The sequence below is a fragment of the Astatotilapia calliptera genome, chromosome 16 (genome assembly GCF_900246225.1).
Source record: "Astatotilapia calliptera chromosome 16, fAstCal1.2, whole genome shotgun sequence".
NCBI lineage: Eukaryota > Metazoa > Chordata > Actinopteri > Cichliformes > Cichlidae > Astatotilapia > Astatotilapia calliptera.
The window spans coordinates 32,931,774-32,952,423 of NC_039317.1; the positions used below are offsets into that span (position 1 = coordinate 32,931,774).

Sequence of the window (20,650 nt, forward strand, 5' to 3'; positions counted from 1 at the left end):
AATATCTGAGGAATGTTTCCAGCAGCTTTTTGATTCTGAAGGCAAAACCCAGCATTCACAGGTTGTACCTAATAAAGTGTCTGGTGTGCATCTGAATGCACAGATTGCTCTAATGAAAAGTAGGACATGCTGTAAAGACCCCAGAGTCCCTGAACAGTGCTACGGCAACATGAGGCTCTGTTTGCTCCTGCCTCAAAAAAAACATCACTCCTGGTTAATGTATTCAGGCTGCTGTGCCTCAATTTGGTATTTTTCTATTTCCATATAAATGACTTATTTGTGAGTTTTCAAACTACTCGGAGAACTTGAGATTTTTGCCATTTTAATTCTGAATTTGTCCATTTTGGGGGGGTGGGTCCTTGAAGCAGTCTGTGGGTTTGCTCACAATGCAAAGGTGTGCTTGGCAAAGCTTTTGGTACCACTGTAGCGACAGTGAAGTACTGACCCCCAGTGGTGAGCAGTGGTGATGCATTTTAAATCAAAGCAGAATGTGGTTCATTTTTCTCTCATTTATTCATGTAAGTGTGCAAAAACACTGAGTTTAGAGCGTCATTAAAGCAGAAACAATCTTCTAGTTACGGCAAAGATGACCTTTTCTGCTTCATGTCCTGATCATTTAATGTTGGGGGCATGACTCACTGCTCGTCCACCTGGACTCACACTGAGCAGCCTCTTCCCAGTTCACCTGTGCAGGAACAGGACTATGAATGATTTACATGCAGGACTTGTTCTGTGTGCCAACCTGGCCAAATCCCCCCCGAGGAATTTGGACAGGCTTTTTTTGCCAACGAGGCAAAAGTGAAGCTTTCAGCATTCTCACAGTTGAAGTCGATGGAGTGTGACGTCTCTGAAGATTAATGAGGGGAGCTTCTGCTGAGCGAGCAAGGCGACAGGAAACACGAGCAGCCGCTGAACGCCACTCTGATCACATGATCAGGAGAGTACTGCATATTCTACGGATCCACCCCACCCACCCAAAAAGTGTCTAAAAAGATAAATCACAGTCCTGTTATTTATTTTATTGAAATATAATCGACCCCTGAGGCTAGAGAAGAAGGCCACAGATTGTGCCTCGTCTAGCGCCTCAGTCTGACACAGCCAGTTAGAACACAACAGACCTGCCAAAAAACACGTTACACAACTTGTGAAAACTCCTTTTTTGCAAACCAAATGTAAAAGTTTCCACCTTCATTCACTTACAAAGTTTCGGGATGTATAAAACTGAAATCTGTTACATAATTTAAACAGAAGCTCTTCATTTACTCACAATCGCCCTTTCAGGATTCCTCAGGGATTTTGATCAACCCGAGAAAGGCAGCAATCAAATGTTTCTGGACAAAAAACAGATACCAGCAGGTAGTTTGCTTAGTTTAGCACGAGCCTCACCAGGAAATTTGAAAAACACACACAGTGGGGAGCTTTTTTTCTTTGTCCAGGTCTGGGACACACTGAGGTAACAGACAGTAATAAATTATTTAATTCCTTATAAAACACACAAGATTCATATCAATAATACAAAATGGTATCAAACACACATGATGCAACATTTTCAACACATTCGGTTTTTCTTCTTTTTTCCTGGAGTCTGTTGCTTCTGTAATAGCTGGAGTCCTTTTCTGGAAACTCCTGATCAGTAAATGTCGATCAGTACTGTCAATGTTGTATTCCTCCTTTAGCAGAGGGCGATTCCCACTTCCACGCTCAGGTGAATTTGTCATTTAATAAATGATTTTTCACGGGCAGCCTTCTTAAATTCAAAACTGAATACCGAACAACGTTTTTTTAAATACCTTTTGAATATTTTTAGTCCCATCCTAGTTTTACTCTGTTACAATCACCACAGAGGCAACAGGCACACAGCGTTACGACACCTATCAGCTCGCTTCGTTTTCCCTATTTTTACATTCAGACGTTGTTACCGTGCTCCTCGCTTCTATTACTGATTCAGAAAGAAAACAACATGCCGATAGGAAAGTGAGAAATCGTATTAAAAGTGCAAAAAGAAAAAAAAAAAAAAAAGATGCACTCCTTCCTTCAAGAGTCCGTATTCATCCAGAGAGCAAAGTGTCAGCTGAAACTTTAGTGCGTTAACAGTACGAGCCATTTCGTATATTATTAAACTGTACATTCCTATCCACCGCACGACCACGAGCACCGAGTCACTGAGCGTGTTGTTGCTTCTAGTGTGCAGTTTCCCTACACCTAACCGTGGTCTGTGGCTAAGCTAACATGGCTTTCAGCCCTGGGAGCGCCGCGCCGCCGACACATTCCCAGGTTACCGTTTTTACCCCCCACACAGATTTATCTTATGACGTAGTCCTGAATTCAGTGGTGCAGTCTGAACAGCCTGTAGACTGAAATAAAGTGACATCACATGGTTTTGGTTAGTGGCCAGCGCAAATCACGAAGCTCTCGTTATCCCTTATTCTATTTCATTAAGACTTTCCTGGAGAGCTTCTGTAAAACAGCACTGAATCTGTTTACATTGCCACAGTTTGTTTTTTTAATATCAAATATAATCATATTTTTCTGTAATATTTCAGCTATAAAAACATGGGAGGAAAAGAAAAGTATCAGGACAGCTGATCGTACAGTACTTAACAGATTGCACTCGTTACCGACGACGACTGAAGAGGCAACCGAACCAACCGTCAAACACTTCGAGACAAAGTGGCTCCTGGTGCCGTCTGTTTGCACGTGAGAAACTAGTCCCGCGTAAGAGTGTAAACAAGGCCTTTAACAGATCGCCACGCCAACCGGTCTCAGTATTCTCTTTAACAATAATCAAACACTTGCTGATCTGCTCGTAGCATTCACTGACACATGTGACACGTTTCTTTCACTTGCCCTCTCGCCGCCCTCCAAACTGACATTTCCAAACCACATCACCACAATGCTCACGCTCACTATACTCACTGGGCTCACCGTCCACGTATCGACGACACTGCACAACATCTATTGTCACCACTCTCGGCTTCGTCCGCTCTGCAGAAAGAGAACAGGGATCCAAAGCCGGCCTCGTCGGGCATCACGTCGGAGCTTTTCCCACCGGAATTGAAGGTGCGTGGGGACAGACTGCTGGGAGTCAAAACCACAAACACCGCTGCTTTTCCTTCCCTTGCTCAAGAGGACAAAAGGTTCCAAGTCCAAGGTGATTCTGACCCCTGTCTTTCCCGGACAGTTTGTTGTCTTGTGCCACGTTTCATAGTAAGTTCATAAATTAGATAACTATGCATTTCAGGGACGAGTACAGATGGGGAGAGGTTCTCAAAGAAAGAAGAAAAACCTTTGAAAAGGACCATATAGTGAGGGGGGCAGGCGTAGCGCTCAGTCCGAGGCATCGTGAGGGGCCGAGTCCAACATTTCAGATCAATTTCATCCTTCCTGGATCCATCGAGTCATTCCTCAACCAACCCCCAGTCCCTTTTGTGCTCCCGTAGTTTGACCACTGCTGGGGAGTTCCCTGACATCCAAAGGTTTGTTGGTGTGTGTGCGTGTGTGTGTGCGCGTGTGATAGATGATGGAGATGATGAGCTTGGTCACAATATGGCGCAGTGGAACCTGTGGGAGGCCGTGGAACGCTCCGCCCTCCACTTCATCTTCTTTTTCTTCTTCTGGTTTCTCTCTGGGACCTGTTGTCTGCAGGCAGCAAAAAAGAAGAAGAAAAGGCATAAACCTCTTTTTTAATCATTTGAAAGCAAAACTTTAACTTTGTACTTTAGAATTATCTCATATAAATGATCATTTTTCTCCAGCTCAGGAAATCGTCATTTTAATCTCCAAATTTTACCCACAAGGTCAATTTCCCAAGTTTTACTTTTGATTTCCATTTCTGACGCCGAGTAGTGGGAATCAAATTTAAAAACAGCAGATAATTGCAATGATCCCCCTGAACTAGTACATTACGCCCCTTTAATAAAACTCTTTTTATAACCTTTGCACTGTTTTTACTGAGCTCCAGGCTTGTGTGTCTAATGTTTTCCTGTGCTCATGTCTCCAGAATCGAGACAGAGCCGAGTCCACTGCTATAAAAGAACCCATAAATCCATAAATCAATGCACTGGCTGTTGCTGATTAAGTATAGCATTTCATGAGTGCTCAGGGCAGATCATTCAATATTCTGTGAACCTCCCTGGTGACTGGATGTCTAAAGTATGACCACAGGAGGGCAGTGTTGATTCATCGAGCTCCAAATGTGTTGCAAAGGAAGAGTTTTCTCATGAGTCAGCTACAAGCTGGCAAACGCACAATAAGAGCTTTCCGCAAGTCTAGTAATCGTCTTTTTTTAATAACGTGTGAGAGAACGCACTGATCTGCTGCTGTGTAACGAGCACGAAGCCCCGAAACCACGAGAGGGATTACTTGTCGCCCTTCGGAGTGTTCGGCCAGACTTATAAACAGGATGTGACCACATACAAAAACCAAATTCTTCTGAAATTACACGGGTCAAGACAGGAAGTGGCTTTGGTCTTGTTCCCCCCCCCCCCTTTTTTCCCCCCCATCCTTCCTAAAAACACTTTCACAGTCCAGCGTTGCGCTGCGTTGCATCACTTTAGCTTTATGGCCAGCTGATGCATTTTTACTGTTGCTTGATATGAGATTTCAGCTGCTCCAGAGTTTTGAAGTTTTCTTTGCCATGCTGTTTGTTATAGGTGACTGCAGATCAGACTCCTTTAATTAGAGCTGCATAGTCATGTTTTGTGTTTTGGTATCATCTATGCCTCTTTGATCCAAAACCCTTTTACCAAGTTTATAATTAACAGCACCGTCACAGATGTGCATATTAGCCAATGGCATTTTTTTTTTAATCCTTTATTTATCCAGGTAAAAAATCTCATTGAGATTAAAAATCTCATTTCCAAGAGAGACCTGGCATCATGGCAACAAAAGTCACATACCACATAGGTATATAGCATTCAAACTAATACCCCCTCCACACCATCTCACACGCCTTTAGGACAGAGCGCTGTTGTCGGGAGGATTTTGTAAAAGAATCCGAAATTCGTGTCTTGTAAAACAAACCTCACTTCATCTTTAATGAGACGGGAACACGTCGGCGTTCCTTTGCAGTTTTAACCTGCACTCACAGGCGGTACCACGATTTTTGTTCCATCTGTTTTAATGAAGTGCTGCCTTTCACACAGTGGTGACCCATCTTTACATAAAGTGCATCCCTATCCCAGCGTATTTATTTCAAAGATCTGAAGGTCCTCAGGTTACCTTATAACACGAACCAGTTCATGAAAGGCTTTGTCCACGTTCATTGGGGGGTCCTTGGCACTGGTTTCAATATAAGTTATCTGAGGAAACAAATATGAAACATGAGCAGCTCAGTCAGGTGTTTAAGTTTACAGTAATGTGCAGTTCAAGTCTGTGATGGTTCTGAAAGACCAATAATGATTAAGCATTAATCGCATTCAGAACTGTTGCCTGTCTAAACAAGCTGAGAAGTAGCAGCTTGCAGGCCTATAAATGCCATTTGCTCATTTCCTTGAACGCTGGTCTTTTCTGCCCCCGTACACGGCCTGTGTTTATTACAGACTAACATGAAAACACTGAAACTTAAAGCTTTGCATAATTCAAAAACCCTGATGCTGTTTGTAGGCGGTAATAAGTCATCAGGGACACGTGCTTAAGGAAAGACTACTTACATTATGCTTTGCAGCCATCTCCTGCCCCTGGTCAGTTGTGACTTTTCTTAGGTGGACCAAGTCCACTTTGTTTGCGACCAGCACCATGGGGAAGGCCTCCCTGAGACGATAAGGACACAGAGTCGAGATGCAATGCATCGCTGTATTACTGAATATTTTATCGATGCGTACAGATGTTTCAAACAGCCTTGAATGCTTAGTCATAGGAGGATATGACTAATTCTCGCTTGCATTTGAAACGCTAACACACTAAAAAACAGGCCATGTTTAATTTGGGATAGATCAGCTGCTGATGACTCCAACTCGTTCAGTTCCGTTTTTTTGTTTTTCCATTTCCTGCGTGTGACTCAGTTTTATTTGTCAGTCACGGTCGAGAACTGACGACGACAGATTTCAGCTTTGGAAATAACTGATGTTCCGTCGGTGTGAGCAAGAGCGAGGAAAGGAGGAGACCTTCATCTTCAACCGCCCTTAAATCACATGATAACCATACCCCTCAGCGCGGCCCGAGTCAGCGAGGGCAAAGTTTGGTCTTTAATGAATATGATGAACTACTTCCTCTTTTGCTATATTTAACAGAGTGGTTCACACAGACTTTCAGTTGAAATGTTGGTGCTTTCCAGACTGCTCGTATAGCTTTTGCAAACAAACCTTTTGAACTGCGTACCCTTTGTGTTCATAAGGGCACACTAGGACAGAGACCAAGACTCTCTGGAAGATAACATGTGCCTTAAATGGAAAGGGGAACCTAATCGGATGCTATATATGACATCTAAGGCAAAATTTACTTCACAACATTTCAGTTCTTTGTCTCCCTTTGGACCAAACATGACACAGACAGCCCTGACTGCACATTTATGACACAGTCTGACACAGATCTGTCTGACGGTGTAATGAGACATTTATACTGAATGAGATTAACAGTATAAAGAAAAGGTTCAATAAAATAAACTACATACAACTTGCCTCCAACTTTCACACAGTGCAATCAACGTTCGTGGCACCAGTGAAGCGTTTCTCATGATTAAATACCGTCTCAGGTTGCTTGGCACCATGTTAGCAGTAACCATCCTCTGACTGAGGACTTCTGAAACCCCCCAGTGCAGCCAAAGCCAAGAAACAGGTTCAGTCACCAACACACTAAAAAGTGATTCTCTCCACCCAAAAAATACTATCCTCTGTGCTCTCATGTAACACACTGTAAAAAAAAATGCCCACTTGGAAAAGTGTGGGAGTTTAAACTTGAAAAAGTTTAAACTGCCTATATATGGATAAACAAATGCTTATAATGCACTGATACAGTAAGCGCACCGTGCATTCATTTCTTTGTATAATCTTCAGCTGATAAGGCTCACTGCTATGACGTAGTCAGCTAGTTATTAAAGCCATGTCTTAATAACTAGCTGCAAAACTTGCTCCAAGAGAAACAAAGAAAAGAGGGGCTGCAAAAGACTTTGCAAGAATATTTTATTTTGTTGTCCAAGTGTTTATTTTTCTGCTCCTACCTGTCTTTGACCCGTAGTATGAGTTGATGGAATCGGTCAACGTGTTCAAAGCTGGCCTTGTCCGTCACCGAGAAGACGATCAGGAAGCCGTCTCCCGTCCTCATGTACTGCTCCCTCATTGCACTGAACTCCTCCTGACCGGCCGTGTCCAGTACTGTGTCCATGTCGGGACAAATGCATTAATACACTGAGAAGGGTCTCAGGGCTCTTCACTTAAATCACACAAGTACACGAAATACTCCCCGAGCATCATCTGATGCAAGGATCGCACTTTGAACATGCATACGTTCATTAAAAATACATCAGACTAAAACAAAACTGATCCACACACAAACATCAGTAGTATTTAAAATGTGATTTTTATCAGAGCCACTGTGGACGTCCTGTCACTACAACATGTGAGTTTTAGTTTCATGCCCCCCCCCCCACGAGCACAATCGCTGCACACTGGGAGAAACACATTTGTACATCTACGTGGGTCTGTGGGCCACTGTCCTTATCTTGAGTGCATTCATGGCTTAGCTACACGCTTGCGTAACAGTTGCATCACAAAGTGACATTTTCTCTTTGCAAAGGTCAGAAGTTCACTTATAAAAGACTGAACATATTCAATGATAGAACAATTTAGAAATGATCTGTTTTTCAGGTGTTTTTGCATCCTTTAAATATAAATTGAGTAATTATAAAGGGAAAGGATAAAATTATGGAATTGTACACAGTTTCTCTCACATGGAAAAACCACAGCTGATGTTTTATATAAAGCTCAGTGTAGACAGCTGCCGCAGGATTGTAATTACGGGCAAAAGAAGAACAATAACAAATGTTAACTTGTGGCACGATGATGGATGTGTTGTGCTGACTGAAACAAAAGGAGGGAAAAATAAGAAGCATAGAAGATTTACAAGCTGTCTGGTTCTTTGGAACTCACCGTCCAGTATGGCCCACTGTCCGTCTATTTCTGTGTGTTTAAGATACGAGTCCTCAATCGTGGGATCGTAGTCTGGCACGAAGATCTTCTGGAAAAACTGGATGGTGAGGGCACTCTTCCCGACACCCCCATCCCCCACCACCACCAGCTTGTACGTTGGCAGGTTGTCACTTGGCACGGCGCTGGTTGCCATGGCTACCCTCTACAGTGGCGGTAAAGGTGGGAAGTAGGTAGGATAGCAGGTGGCTGACGAGACGCACCTGGCTGGCTGAAATGCAGAACCAAGTGAGGGAGACGAGGGATTGACAACAAAGGGAGGGAGGGAGAGAACAAGCCAGAGATGTGTTAAGATTTTTATTTCCCCCCCCCCAGGCTGGTTTTACATCACCATGGAGACAGAGCACAGCCAGGAGATGTAGATCAAAGCAGAAAGAGGAAAAACAAAGATGGGAAAACTAGAGCAAGAGAGGCCAAAAGGCAGAGTTCAGCTCGGCTCACGCTGGATTATTTTCATAGCTGAGTAACAGTAAGTTAGTCCCAGAGCTGCACCCACCAGAGGAACAAGCTCAGCGGCATGTGCTCACGGGCTGAAAGCCCAAAGCAGCGACAACACAAGGTGGATTTACACATCGGTGGGTTACAGCTAGGGCTGGGTATCGTCGCCGATTTTTATAATTGATTCAATTCTGATTCACAAGCTCCCGATTCAATTTTGACTCAAATGATCAGAATTAGAATATTTCTGTCTCAGTACATGTCTATATTTTTATATCCATGTATAGAAACAAAGCTGACACGTGTGAGCATCACAGCAGATGACTGTGTCAAAGTAACCAAGGATAAAAACATGAAGGCGATTTTCCTGGCCTGGCTTTTTATAGCAGATAACCCTATTAAAATATTCTGCAGTAGTTAAGAAAACCATGAATCAACATACGAACATTGAGTCACTTAAGCAGCATCAGGTAGAGCGCTCTCTCTCTCTCTCTCTCTCTCTCGACACATACACACAATCATAGGCGAGCGCTTCCTTTGCAAGCAGCTAAAACCACCACACAGGAAAATCCCTGCCAAGCAAAATACTTCGGTTTCAAATTAAGAGCTTTCCTCTAAAATACAAAAAAGAAAATGCTGTCATTCTGCTGCTGCGTGAAACAGACGACCATTAGAGCGTGCATATGGCATCTTTGTAAGCTGGCACATTTTAAATCTAAGTGGGAAGCTTTCCTGCGTGTGCTTCACAAGTCAAAACTAAATGAATGACGACAACAAAGCCACAGAAATATGACGGCTCAAACACAGATGTACAGCTGGAGCTTCTAATTACTTTTTAAGAACAAAAATGAACTTCAACATTAAGGGGTTAAACTGAAGCTTTCTGTGGGAGAGGCGTCAGTGCTCAGTATATCAAATCATTCAGAGGCATTCTGCACTTAAACCACAGGAGAACAGCCTGTTTGCTACTCAGTCGTAAGATTATGTGCTTCGAATCAGGCATCGCCTTGTTGCTGGAGCTTTAATATCCACCATGCTATCTCAGTCTGTCGTGGCAGAAAGTTCAGACCACAGCTGTCCTCGAAGCTCCCAAATCTACAAAGAATGAGTCACGAGAGGAGAGCGGGAAAGCGGGTGAGAGAAATCGGAAGCAGGAGTGAGGCGGAGGAAGTCGGGCCGTACGAGGACAAAGTTGACAGAAATGTTGTAGCGTGGTGTTGAGTCGCTGCACAGAGAGCCGCTTTAGTTCGCTTCCTGTTTTTGATGCGTGACACTGACTGCTCTTAACTCCAGGCATACAATTAAAACAGTTTTTTAAAAATAATCTGAGCAGACAAATAATCGCACAACACTTCCTTCATGGAATTAGATCTGCACAGGTTGGAACCAACTTTTCCTCATCATTCACAACACCCAAATTACAGCCACAGTCAGCCCAGACGCTGCCAACCTTCAGTCCAACCCAGAGCCATCGGAAGCTTGGAGATGTGTGTGATAAATCTGGGGTGACCAGAAACAAGTCGATCAGAGGGACTGCTTGGCTCGAGCAGTTTGAGGACAAAGTTAGAGGTTAGAGGAGGAAAAGATGAAGAGCACCGAGAAGCTTCATGGATGTAATGAAGGAGGACATGCACAGGGTTGGTGTGACAGAGGCAGATGCTCAGGACGGGTGAGCTTTAATAAATTTGCATTTTCCTCTGCGTGCCCTTCCTAATGCAACCCTCCCATTTACCTGTGCTTGGAACCATTACTAGGAGTGACCAACGCCCATGAGACCGGGTTTGTGTGTCATCCCCTCCCAAACCTAGAATCTTTCACATGTCAGACAAATAACCACCATGGAGCCCCAGAATTTCATCACAGGCTCTACAGGTCGCTCTTCCAACTGCTGCTTATAAAGAAAAAGCATCTGCAATCTTTTAAGAGTGTGCATGAAGATAACCTGCCAAAGAGGCCTTTCTGTCCAGAAAGAGCGTTGGAGTAAATCTGCAGTTTGATCTTGAGGGTACAAAGAGCAGGCCTTTTGAAACAGAACAATCAGAGAGAGTCGTTTTGCCAGTAACTGAAGCATGACGATAGGAAATCTTATTGTTCTGGATTGTTTTGCTGCCTCTGGACAGCTCTCAGTCGTTGACTCAACTATTCATTTTTTTTGTATTGGGAAGCATCTGAGGAAAATTTGAGGCCATGAGTATCAAAGCTGAAGTTGAACTCCAAGTAGACCTTGTAACAGGCTAATGATCCTAAGCACGCTGGCAAATCCACACTGGAATGGCTCAAAAGCAAAAAAAGACCCAGATATGAATCTCATTAGAATGTTGAAACATGAGGCACGTGCAGGAAAATCCCCACACAGCTCCAAACTTAAAGGATTTTTCCACAGAAAAAAAAAAAAAAAAAAAGTGTGTCTGCTGATGTTATAAAAGCTGATTTGATGATACCAGCACTGCTAATCTGTAGATACCAAATATTTTTAAAAATTAACAAATTTAAATAAGATGTACCCTTTTTAAAAACAAACAAACAAAAAACAAACATTAGTTTGGGGAGCTTTCCTCAACATAAATAAAATAAATTATCCAAATGGTTCTTATTATTTTGATATCATTCCAGACTCTTTGGCTAGAAATGAAACACCTCCAATGTTCATAAAGAGAAATTTGCTCCAAGGTCATTTTATTGGTAACATTAAGTATATGAAATTTTATTGCAAAGATATTAAAACATGCACCCAAAGCCATCCAAATACATATAACACATAAAATTAAAACCAGACTTTCACATTACAACGAAACCTGCAGATTTACAGTTTTAATTAAACTGCAGCAAGAGATAAAAGCATAAAAAAAGAGAAACATTCACCCACTAGCATCAACACTCCTACCACCCACACACCCATTCCTCCTCCATCGTGCAGGAAACAGCTGTCAGCTGGCTAAAGTCCATCCTTTCCTGCAGCACAATGGAGGGAAGGAAGGAAACATCCTTCCTTTGCAATGCCAAGCCAGGTTAAGCAAAAAGATTGAGTCAAATTCCTGATGTTAAAACAAAAAAATAAAAATAAACTCTTCAGTCGTTTAGATGTCTGGATGGCTGTCAAAGCCACAAAATAGGTGTCTATTCCACTTTAAAAGCCATCTATGACTGAAGAAAAACAAATAACCTCATGAAGCACTCTGAAACCACAGCACACATTACAGCTGTGGTTTTTACACCAGTCATACATTTGGTGTTCTCGATGAAACCAACTCACATCTAAACCTTATCAGGTTCATCTTGATTTCACTCTTAGACTATTTGGTGGCATCTCCCTACAACTGCATCTGTGCCTTAGAAAAACAGAACAACAGGTGACATCAGAAACCACACAGAAGACTCTGTGGAGAATCTATTTATTACAAACTAGCCAAACCACTTAACCCCAGCACAAAAGAGACAAATAACCCTTAACCTTCGCCTGACTTTTGGACAATAACATGCATCGAGAAAAAGAGAGCGATAACATGAGGACTAAAATGTTTGATGTGTTCAAGAGAAGTGTGTTAAATTTGTAAAATAAGGACAACGTGTTACAAACCACCCAAAACAGTATCTGCTGACACTTCTGAGGTATCACTTCACTTTAAACAGACTGTACTTGTGTTTTACTCAAACCTGGCATCAGCTGCAGGACAGAGATGCTAACTAGCCAACTGTAGCAAAATATAATATAATATATGGCCGGGAAGCATTAGCATCAAAGGGTTTGTTTGTTTTTTAAATATAGATTTGTCTGTCTGTGAGAACGTCATCTTCGACTGCTAAGTTAAGTGTTGACGTGTTTTCCAATCAGCTGTGCGAGGCCCTTCTACTCTCCATTCTTGTGTATTTGTGAGCAGCTCGCTCACTGGTCAGGTTGTTGTTGCGACAGTCCTTCATCATCTACCCTCAAAACCAGTTTTGTCCTTAAAGCTGCAGAGCAGGAGTTCAGGATGAGAGACTGTCTCAGTAAGGCAGCTGGTTTACTGCCTACTCGTATTAAGTGACAAAGAAGAAACATGAAAGTTGTGCTCAGATCACACATGTATTCCTCTGTGGAAAACCATCCCTGTTGTATTTATAACATTATGATTTTAGGGGAGGAATTATGCTAAGAAAGCAGTCATGGTTTATAATCCTAAAGAAATCCTAGAAGGCAGGTTTAAGGTTCAACAATCCAACTCTAACCCAAACTCATGTCAGTTTCCCACTGGGCTACACGAGAAAGTCGTTCACTCCTTTAATAGATTCTTTCAAAGTAAGACACACCTTTGATTTCTCACTTGTTCTAAAAGCATTTCCTCCCACATTCATTCCAAGTTGTTAAAAGTACACCCAACTGCACGTTACAACTACAGTTTTCTACAGTGTGTCCCATTACACGAGTCCAAAAACCACAAAATTAAATCACAACAACTATGATTTCAGTAAATACCCTGTGGGACACAAACAGGAGCACTCGCTCATGTCTTCACCGAACTCGGCAGCCCCAGCTGACCATAAAATGCCGTTTCCCCCCCTCATCCCTCACACAGCCAGTAAATCTGCAGCACATCTGCTTACACTCTGCTGGTGTGTGCATTTACACAGAAAATGGATGAAGCTGGTGTGTTTTGAGCCTCATATTCTGCCCTCGCAGAAAGTCTCCCTGGGCTCGAGACGTGGCTAGTTGCTGTTGGGAAAGGATCAAGGGATTTCCCTCTTCACGTGGGAACAAAGCAGCTCCATAACTCACAGAAGGAACACAGCAGTGCACACCCCGGTCTGCACTGTACTGCTGATATCAACACTCATCAATCAGATGAAGTGTTAAACCATAATTCACCAAGTTAAACATGCGATAAAGTCCACACAGATTCCACTTTAACGTTTTAACTTATCCATTTCGAAAATTTACATTTTGCTGAAGTTGATCAAGAATAATAATCGTTTATGTTGAAACTAACTTTTTGTTGAGAAACAGGGTTCAAAAAGCAGGAAAAGCAGTAATTCACCATAGAACTGCCTGCCACTGAATCCATCCACAGATAACTCCCCAACGGGGTGAAATCAGTGCCCGACCCATCAAAATCAAGACACAAGAAGTGGAATCCTTCACTGCGCACATTAACGCTGTGGATAAGAACATCAAGTTCACCAGGGAAGACACAAAGGACGACTGTTTGCCTTTCCTGGACTGCGCTGTGCACATTGAAGAGAACGGCAAACTCAACATCGAAGTTTACCGGAAGCCCACACACACGGACCAGTACCTCCTCTTTGACTCCCATCACCCTTTGGAACACAAACTTGGAGTAATCAGGACCCTACACCACCGGGCAGAACATGTTCCCTCTAAGCCTGAAGGGAAAAAGAAGGAACACACACATGTAAAGGAAGCACTCAAAACGTGCGGCTATCCTAAATGGGCGTTCTTAAAGTCAGCAAAGAGGCACAGAAAAGAAGATCAGACACCAGCGAGGGAGGACAGACGCAACAACATTGTCATCCCGTATGTAGCCGGTGTATCAGAGAAACTCAGGAGAGTTTTCTCCAAGCATGACATCCCAGTGCATTTCAGACCCAGCAACACGCTCAGACAGAAACTGGTTCACCCGAAAGACAAAACGCCAAAACACAGACTTAACAATGTGGTGTTTGCTGTACAGTGCAGCGAGGAATGCTCAGACCTCTACATTGGAGAGACCAAACAGCCACTTCACAAGCGCATGGCACAACACAGAAGAGCCACCTCCACAGGACAAGACTCAGCTGTCCATCTGCATCTTAAGGATAAAGGTCACTCTTTCGAGGATGCCAATGTTCACATTTTGGACAGAGAGGACAGATGGTTGTAAAGAGGAGTGAAAGAAGCCATCTATGTCCACTGTGAGCGACCATCTTTGAACAGAGGCGGGGGTTTACGACACCAACTCTCTGCCATCTATAATCCAGTTTTGAGATCCCTTCCCAGACGCCTTAACGCCCACTCACATCCTGGGCCATCTGACCTCAGGAATTCGCATGATAAGGTGGGGCCAGGTTTCACAATGAACACACCCGAAACTCTGGCTGATTGGGACCCACGCCCAGTTTCCCACCTTGGCTCAGGCGATTAGAGGATCATCAGGGGGCCTTTTGTCCCTCTGTGGGGGGAAACTCCCACTAGGTTTATATCTGGGACTCTCCACCATTTGACCTTAGAACTGAAGAAGCTTCTCGGATGAAGGTGAAACGTCTTCAAGCAACTTAAAGAAGTCCAGACGCTTTTCTTTGCAAGCTCCTTTGACTACGATGACCTGGATGACTGAGAACCTTCACAGACAGACCCATATTAACCATGTAATGATCTAATCGCATCACAGTTTATAACAGCCAGTTATATAAAAACAAATAATTTATTTTTTTACTATAAGCTGGGAAAAACTTCCTTCAATCGTGCATGTTTAGAAAGCCATAAAGACGCCAACCAGCTGATCAGAGCAGCAGAGAATAAAGGAGTGCATAAATAACTGTGCGTTAAAGAAAGAAAACTGCTTATATATTTAAATTTTTATTTTTTTTTAAACCCTTAAAACTAACAGCTAATAGCTGAGAATGCCACTACCTCTAATTAGAAATTACAGTCTATAATCAGTCGGCTTAAAATAACAGCAGTGTGGATCTCACCTGTTCAATCTGGGAGAGAAGGCACTGCACAGCTCCCACCATTTATAATGTGTGACAGTCCTGCCATCTAGCCAAAAATCTAAATACACAAACCTGCTCAGGGACAAAATAATAAACATCAGGCTGCAAAAAAAAAAAACAAGTGCAAACAGCCAGTGAGTCTCATGTTAACAGTGTTAATCCTCAAACAGGAAACGCTAACATTATTAAGGTAACGCCACAGTCCAAGGACAAGCATCACGCCGACTGGTTCAGGACATATCTGTGGCTCGAGCCTTTAATGGCCGAGCGAGCTGCTTGGTTGGTAAAATACACGGCGGTGTGTTACCTCACCACCGTGTATTTTACCAACCAAGCAGCTCGAAGCCAGAACGAACAGAGCAGAAATGAAGATGAGAGAAAAGTGAAGTTAAAGCCATATTATAGCTGGAGGAGAACAGCGATCTGAGGTCAGCTCACAGGTTACGTTCCCACCATCCTCGCCTCCCCCTGGGTGGGGGGCCAGGGGGAGGCGAGGAGCATTTAAGGGGGTGACTGTGGAATAATCACACAGCCAGTCATGTACACTGGGCACTTTAAAATGTTTGTGTGAGACAGACTGGGTGGGAGTAGTTGCAGTACAGGACTTTTCTGGAAAGGGTCATGTAAGGGGTGTGGGGATGCTGGGAAGGATATGTAGTGACTGACACCATCCAGCCAGGAAGCACATGAGTAATGGTTTTCAAAAGACTGTCTCTGCCCATCAACACTAAAAACAAGCTCTGTTTTCAAGCTAGAACTGGCTCAGCACCATTTCCAGAACCTTTTCCAAAACGCGGGACTCGTGCAGACGCAGCAAAAGCTGCACAGAAACCGAACGTGCAGCCTCCGTGTGGAGTAAGATGCTATCCCCAAGCCAGCGTCTTATTGCACAGCTGAGACTGCTTCAAAGTAATGATTATTTAAGCAGCAGCAGGCTTTGATAATTACACTTCACAGTCAGATGCTTTAAACTCATTCTGGCAGTCGGTGTTTTACTGTACGACTGCCTCCAACAGGAACACATCAATCAAAGTCTCCCGCCTTCGACGCATTTCCTCCAGTAACACGTTTCACGCTCAGATCTCAAACACCCCACGGCTGAGAGGACAAAGTGCGAACAGCTCGCTAAATGACTAATCACATGATTGCAGGTCACAACCACTTAGCAGCCTCTGGTCTCAGAGCATTGTTGGTGACCCTATTTAAACATAAACTGCACAAACAGATGATGTGCAGCCTGAAAAAACAAAATAATCCATAAATTTTCAACAATGTGTGTCAGTTTGATCCAGAGTCACTCCCAGTACAGAGACACGCTCCTGTCATAAATCAAAGCAGCTCCGGGGCGCGGCGGCTTGGTGTTACCATAACAGAGCATGCAAACTGCTGTCAGGGAGCAGCTTTAAATGTGATGTTTGCAGTGCGTCTTTGTACTAGAAGAAAGATGAAATGCTTTTAAAGTTTGTTTGGTTTTTTTTAATATTTGATTACGCAACAGTTTTAGTGGTCACTACACTGCATACAGCTCATGAAATAGAAGGGCGATCTCAGAAACACAAATATAACGTTGTCTGTGCTTTGTGATGAAATTTGTCAATTTGCTTGCTAGTCAATATAAAATGAGAGTATCTGTGACTAATGTCACCGCCCATCAGTTAGGAAAGTCCTGTTGTGCAGCCTCACGAGTGTTTTCAACATCACCTTCTTGAGGTTTTGAAATCATATGACAGAGCAGGGAAGTGTTTCAAACCGGGCAACTGTGGCCAAGGAGGTTGGGAAGCGCATCTGTAACCGGAAGGTCGCCGGTTCGATCCCCGGGATCGCTCTCTGTCCTGGTCGTTGTGTCCGTGGGCAAGACACTTTACCCTACCTGTTGGCCAGAGGGCTGCGATATGGCAGCCTCGCTTCTGTCAGTCTGCCCCTGGTGTGGCTACAACTGTAGCTGCCTCCACCAGTGTGTGAATGTGAGAGTGAATGAATAGTGGCATTGTAAAGCGCTTTAGGTGCCTTGAAAAGCGCTATATAAATCCAATCCATTATTAATTAAGACTGGGTAAGTGTGGCCCAGGTAGGAACTAAACTGGTTTGGGAAGAGTCATTACATCCCCCATTTACCAGTAATACCTTATTTGCATACCTCACATAGTAAAAATGATGGATAATCTGCAAATAATGCAGATTACAGCCTCAATAACCTGCATAAAATAGTGATTTTTATTTTAATTGTGCAATTCTTCCGTTAAATCATGAGCATAAAGAGAAACTCGGGCTTGTTTTTACACTCGTGTAGCTCCCGTTTCTTCTATCTCAATACGACTTAAAGTGTGTAGTTTATTGCTGGGCTTCAGTACAGTTGCATCCATAAATCAGCACATCTCCAGAGGCGTGCTTTTCCTGCAAGACTCGATATTGTGAAATAATAAAACATCCACGAGCAAAAATACAGGCAAAACAAGTTACTTTCCAAAGGTTTTGTTCACTTCCAAGTACTTTTTCATTCTTTGTCACTCAGTTTTATTAATTTTTTTAAATCCACTGACATGGAGTGCCCACCAGTATTTGGACTTGTCTTTCTCACACACACACACACACACACACACACACACACACACACACACACACACACACACACACACACACACGATTGTCTTTCATTTCAGGAATAAATCCTAGTTTGCTTTTTTTGTGGAAGCTACTGTTCTGCCTGTGATGGTGATACTGTACATGCACACCGCCTCCTCACTTTTACAGTCTCTCTCTCTGTGTTCTTTACAACTTGGTGGCCACACACAGAAAACAGCACTGTGTATTTTTATCCTTAGAGAAACTTGTAGCTTCTGTCTCAGATCTCCTTTAAACGGCTGCTTGGTTTGTGATAGACCAACGCATCCTAAACTTTGAATATGTTGCAGAAGCACCTGAACGCGCTTATTTCAAACACTGAATTTAAAGACAAAGGATCAGGCAGGAGGTAGCTGTTTGTCAGCTGATGTTATATTTATTGCATTTTCAGCATTTTCTTTTCATTTGAATTTAGGTAAAAGTAATTAAAATACAACCAACTGTTGAGCATAGTTCAACCTTCTGAATTCTGACCTAAGTGACTTTCAAACTTTATGCTGAAGAGACACCAAAAACAACTACAACGACATCCAAGACAATTTCGTCTCGTCGGCCGAGGGCACTTTTGAGCGCACCGCCTACGATGACTTTGTCTTGCAGTAAGCTCCAGTAGCATATAACCTGCACTTTCTCACTCACACACACACACACACACACACACACACACACACACACACACTCTCTCTCTCTCTTACTTCCTGTGGTCCACATCTAATGTTGGGTCACAGGACACAAAGTTGCTCTCAGAGAGCTCTGGCTCTTTAGCTTGCATCAGTTCACTCAGCCCAGTAAATGAAACCCTCAAGCAGAAGTCTGACCTGACAGTTGTGTGTGTGTGTGTGTGTGTGGGTGATTTTGGTCTGAGTTTTCTCTACGGAGTCAAGTGACCAGCTTCATCCTCATTATGGCCTTTCATGTACTTTTTGTGCAGTTGCAATCATTTGGGAATCACTGCTGGACCTAATCAAGCATGAAGGATACCATCTCAGTACATGACGGGGACAGAGGATAAAGGCTGTGAAGTCCCACATAAAGCTGGACACCTGGTCAATCTAGTCTGCAGCCATCTGAATGTAATTTACCTGCATGAAACGTCACAAAACTGTTCAGAAAAAGTCAGAAAAGCATCCAGCACTGTACCCACCATCATCATCCTCATGAGGAGCAGAGGGAGGTGGAGAAGGAGAGAGGAGAAGGGTTTGGCCTTTCTCTGAAGTTCTGATGAAAAGATAAAGAGGGATCTGTCTCCAGACAGCCTAATGAACTGATGATTTCACTTTGCTATTAATAGTGGTGTGTGTGTGTGTGTGTGTGTGTGTGTGTGTGTGTGTGTGTGTGTGTGTGTGTGTGTGTGTGTGTGTGTGTGTGTGTGTCTGTCTGTCTGTCTGCAGGCTGACTGGTGCTTCTGAATGATCTCATCCTATGATTTGATGTATGAAGAATCTCTCTGTTCTCTCTGTCCAGCGGTTAAATCTGCACACGATTTCTGCCTCACAGCCGGACACCAGTGTGTGTGTGTGTGTGTGTGTGTGTGTGTGTGTGTGTGTGTGTACACAGCTGCTGGAAATAAAGAAATAGAGTAAGAGAAAAGGCAAACACTGTGTTTATGACTCTTCCCTGCTGGAAACGTCTGACACACGGAGCCAGGGCCTGCCTGAGTGTGAGGACGCCGACAGTAACCGCCCCTGAATAACGGATTTCGGCTGCTTCATCCTTTTCTTCAAGTTTGCACTGAAAAAGGAAATTCCGCAAATGTGATGCGGTAGGTCGTACGCTCATTTACAGCGAGCTAATCCCCGCCGACCGCCTGCCGTGCTGTCATTACTCGAAGTAATCCTGTGGCTGTTAGCTAGGCTACAGTAAGTTGTTGGCTTTCGCGTTAACGGCAGATTTCACCCGCGGGAACACCGACGCCCGCATTCACGACCTCTAGAGTCTCACACTCACCTACAACGAGCTTCCCTCTGGCGCAACGGCGACGTGTCCTCACACCGACATGTTTCTCCTCATCCTCCAGCTCGACTTCAAACCACCGCCGCCCTTTCGCCTCAGACGAGAGTGAACTGCCCACATCTACGAAACAATACGCAGAGTAGCTAATCTTTGTATTGCAACAGCTGATGCTAAAAATAGATGCGCCCCCGAAGGGGTGGACAATGGTTTTACTGTTGAGACGCGAAAGGACTAAATGTTGTTTTTCAGTGTGATATTAAATGTGTGTTCATGATTATTACAAAAATATAAGCCCTCTGTCTTTTCCCAGGATGTGTTTCTGGTGTTAAAATGTATAAAAACCACGAGGCAGTGACGGAGTACCCCCTTTTTTACTGAAATGGACTGTTCCCTTCTTCAGCGGAATCGTTTAAAGGGCTAGTCCTGTCAAACTGACCGTTCCTAATTTAGGGGAAGTCAAACGGATTAATTAGAAGACTGAGTGTTGATGTTGAAGCTTGTTCGGGATTGTTGGGGGTCTAATTCGCTTATACGTCCACGTATGTGGGCCTATATAATATAGTTATATAGAGTATAATATAATTTCATGTATATATAAAGTATTAATAAGCATTAATCATGAAGCACAATTCTTTGGACAATGTGAATCACGATATAATTTTTGGACATCTAATTGTATTTTCGTAAGGTTTGCAGCTTTTCCTACTCATGAAGACCTCCCCCGTTCCCATTCATACTACATTAAAATAGAAATACACGACCAATGAAATGACAGAAAGTTCCCGTTTGTCACTATCTGCTGTAGAAAA

At 43.3% G+C, this 20,650-nt stretch overlaps 1 protein-coding gene across 3 annotated transcripts; it reads right to left on the reverse strand.

The window, feature by feature from the left end:
• Positions 1–998: 998 nt before the first annotated feature.
• Positions 999–20,002, reverse strand: mrasa (muscle RAS oncogene homolog a). Of its 3 annotated transcripts, none has more exons than XR_003269951.1 (7): positions 19,836–20,002; positions 8,085–8,352; positions 7,157–7,310; positions 5,652–5,751; positions 5,221–5,300; positions 2,917–3,639; positions 999–1,331 (listed from the first exon to the last, which is right to left on the reverse strand). XR_003269951.1 is itself a non-coding variant. In XM_026144773.1 (6 exons), the coding sequence occupies exons 2-6, from the start codon at positions 8,275–8,277 to the stop codon at positions 3,540–3,542; spliced, it is 627 nt and encodes a 208-aa protein (XP_026000558.1). In that variant the 5' UTR covers positions 8,278–8,352; positions 19,836–20,002; the 3' UTR covers positions 999–3,539. The 3 variants fall into 3 exon arrangements, 1 of the variants encoding a protein (XP_026000558.1); XR_003269950.1 differs by having other exon boundaries at positions 999–1,118; positions 1,268–3,639; XM_026144773.1 differs by having other exon boundaries at positions 999–3,639.
• Positions 20,003–20,650: the final 648 nt, after the last annotated feature.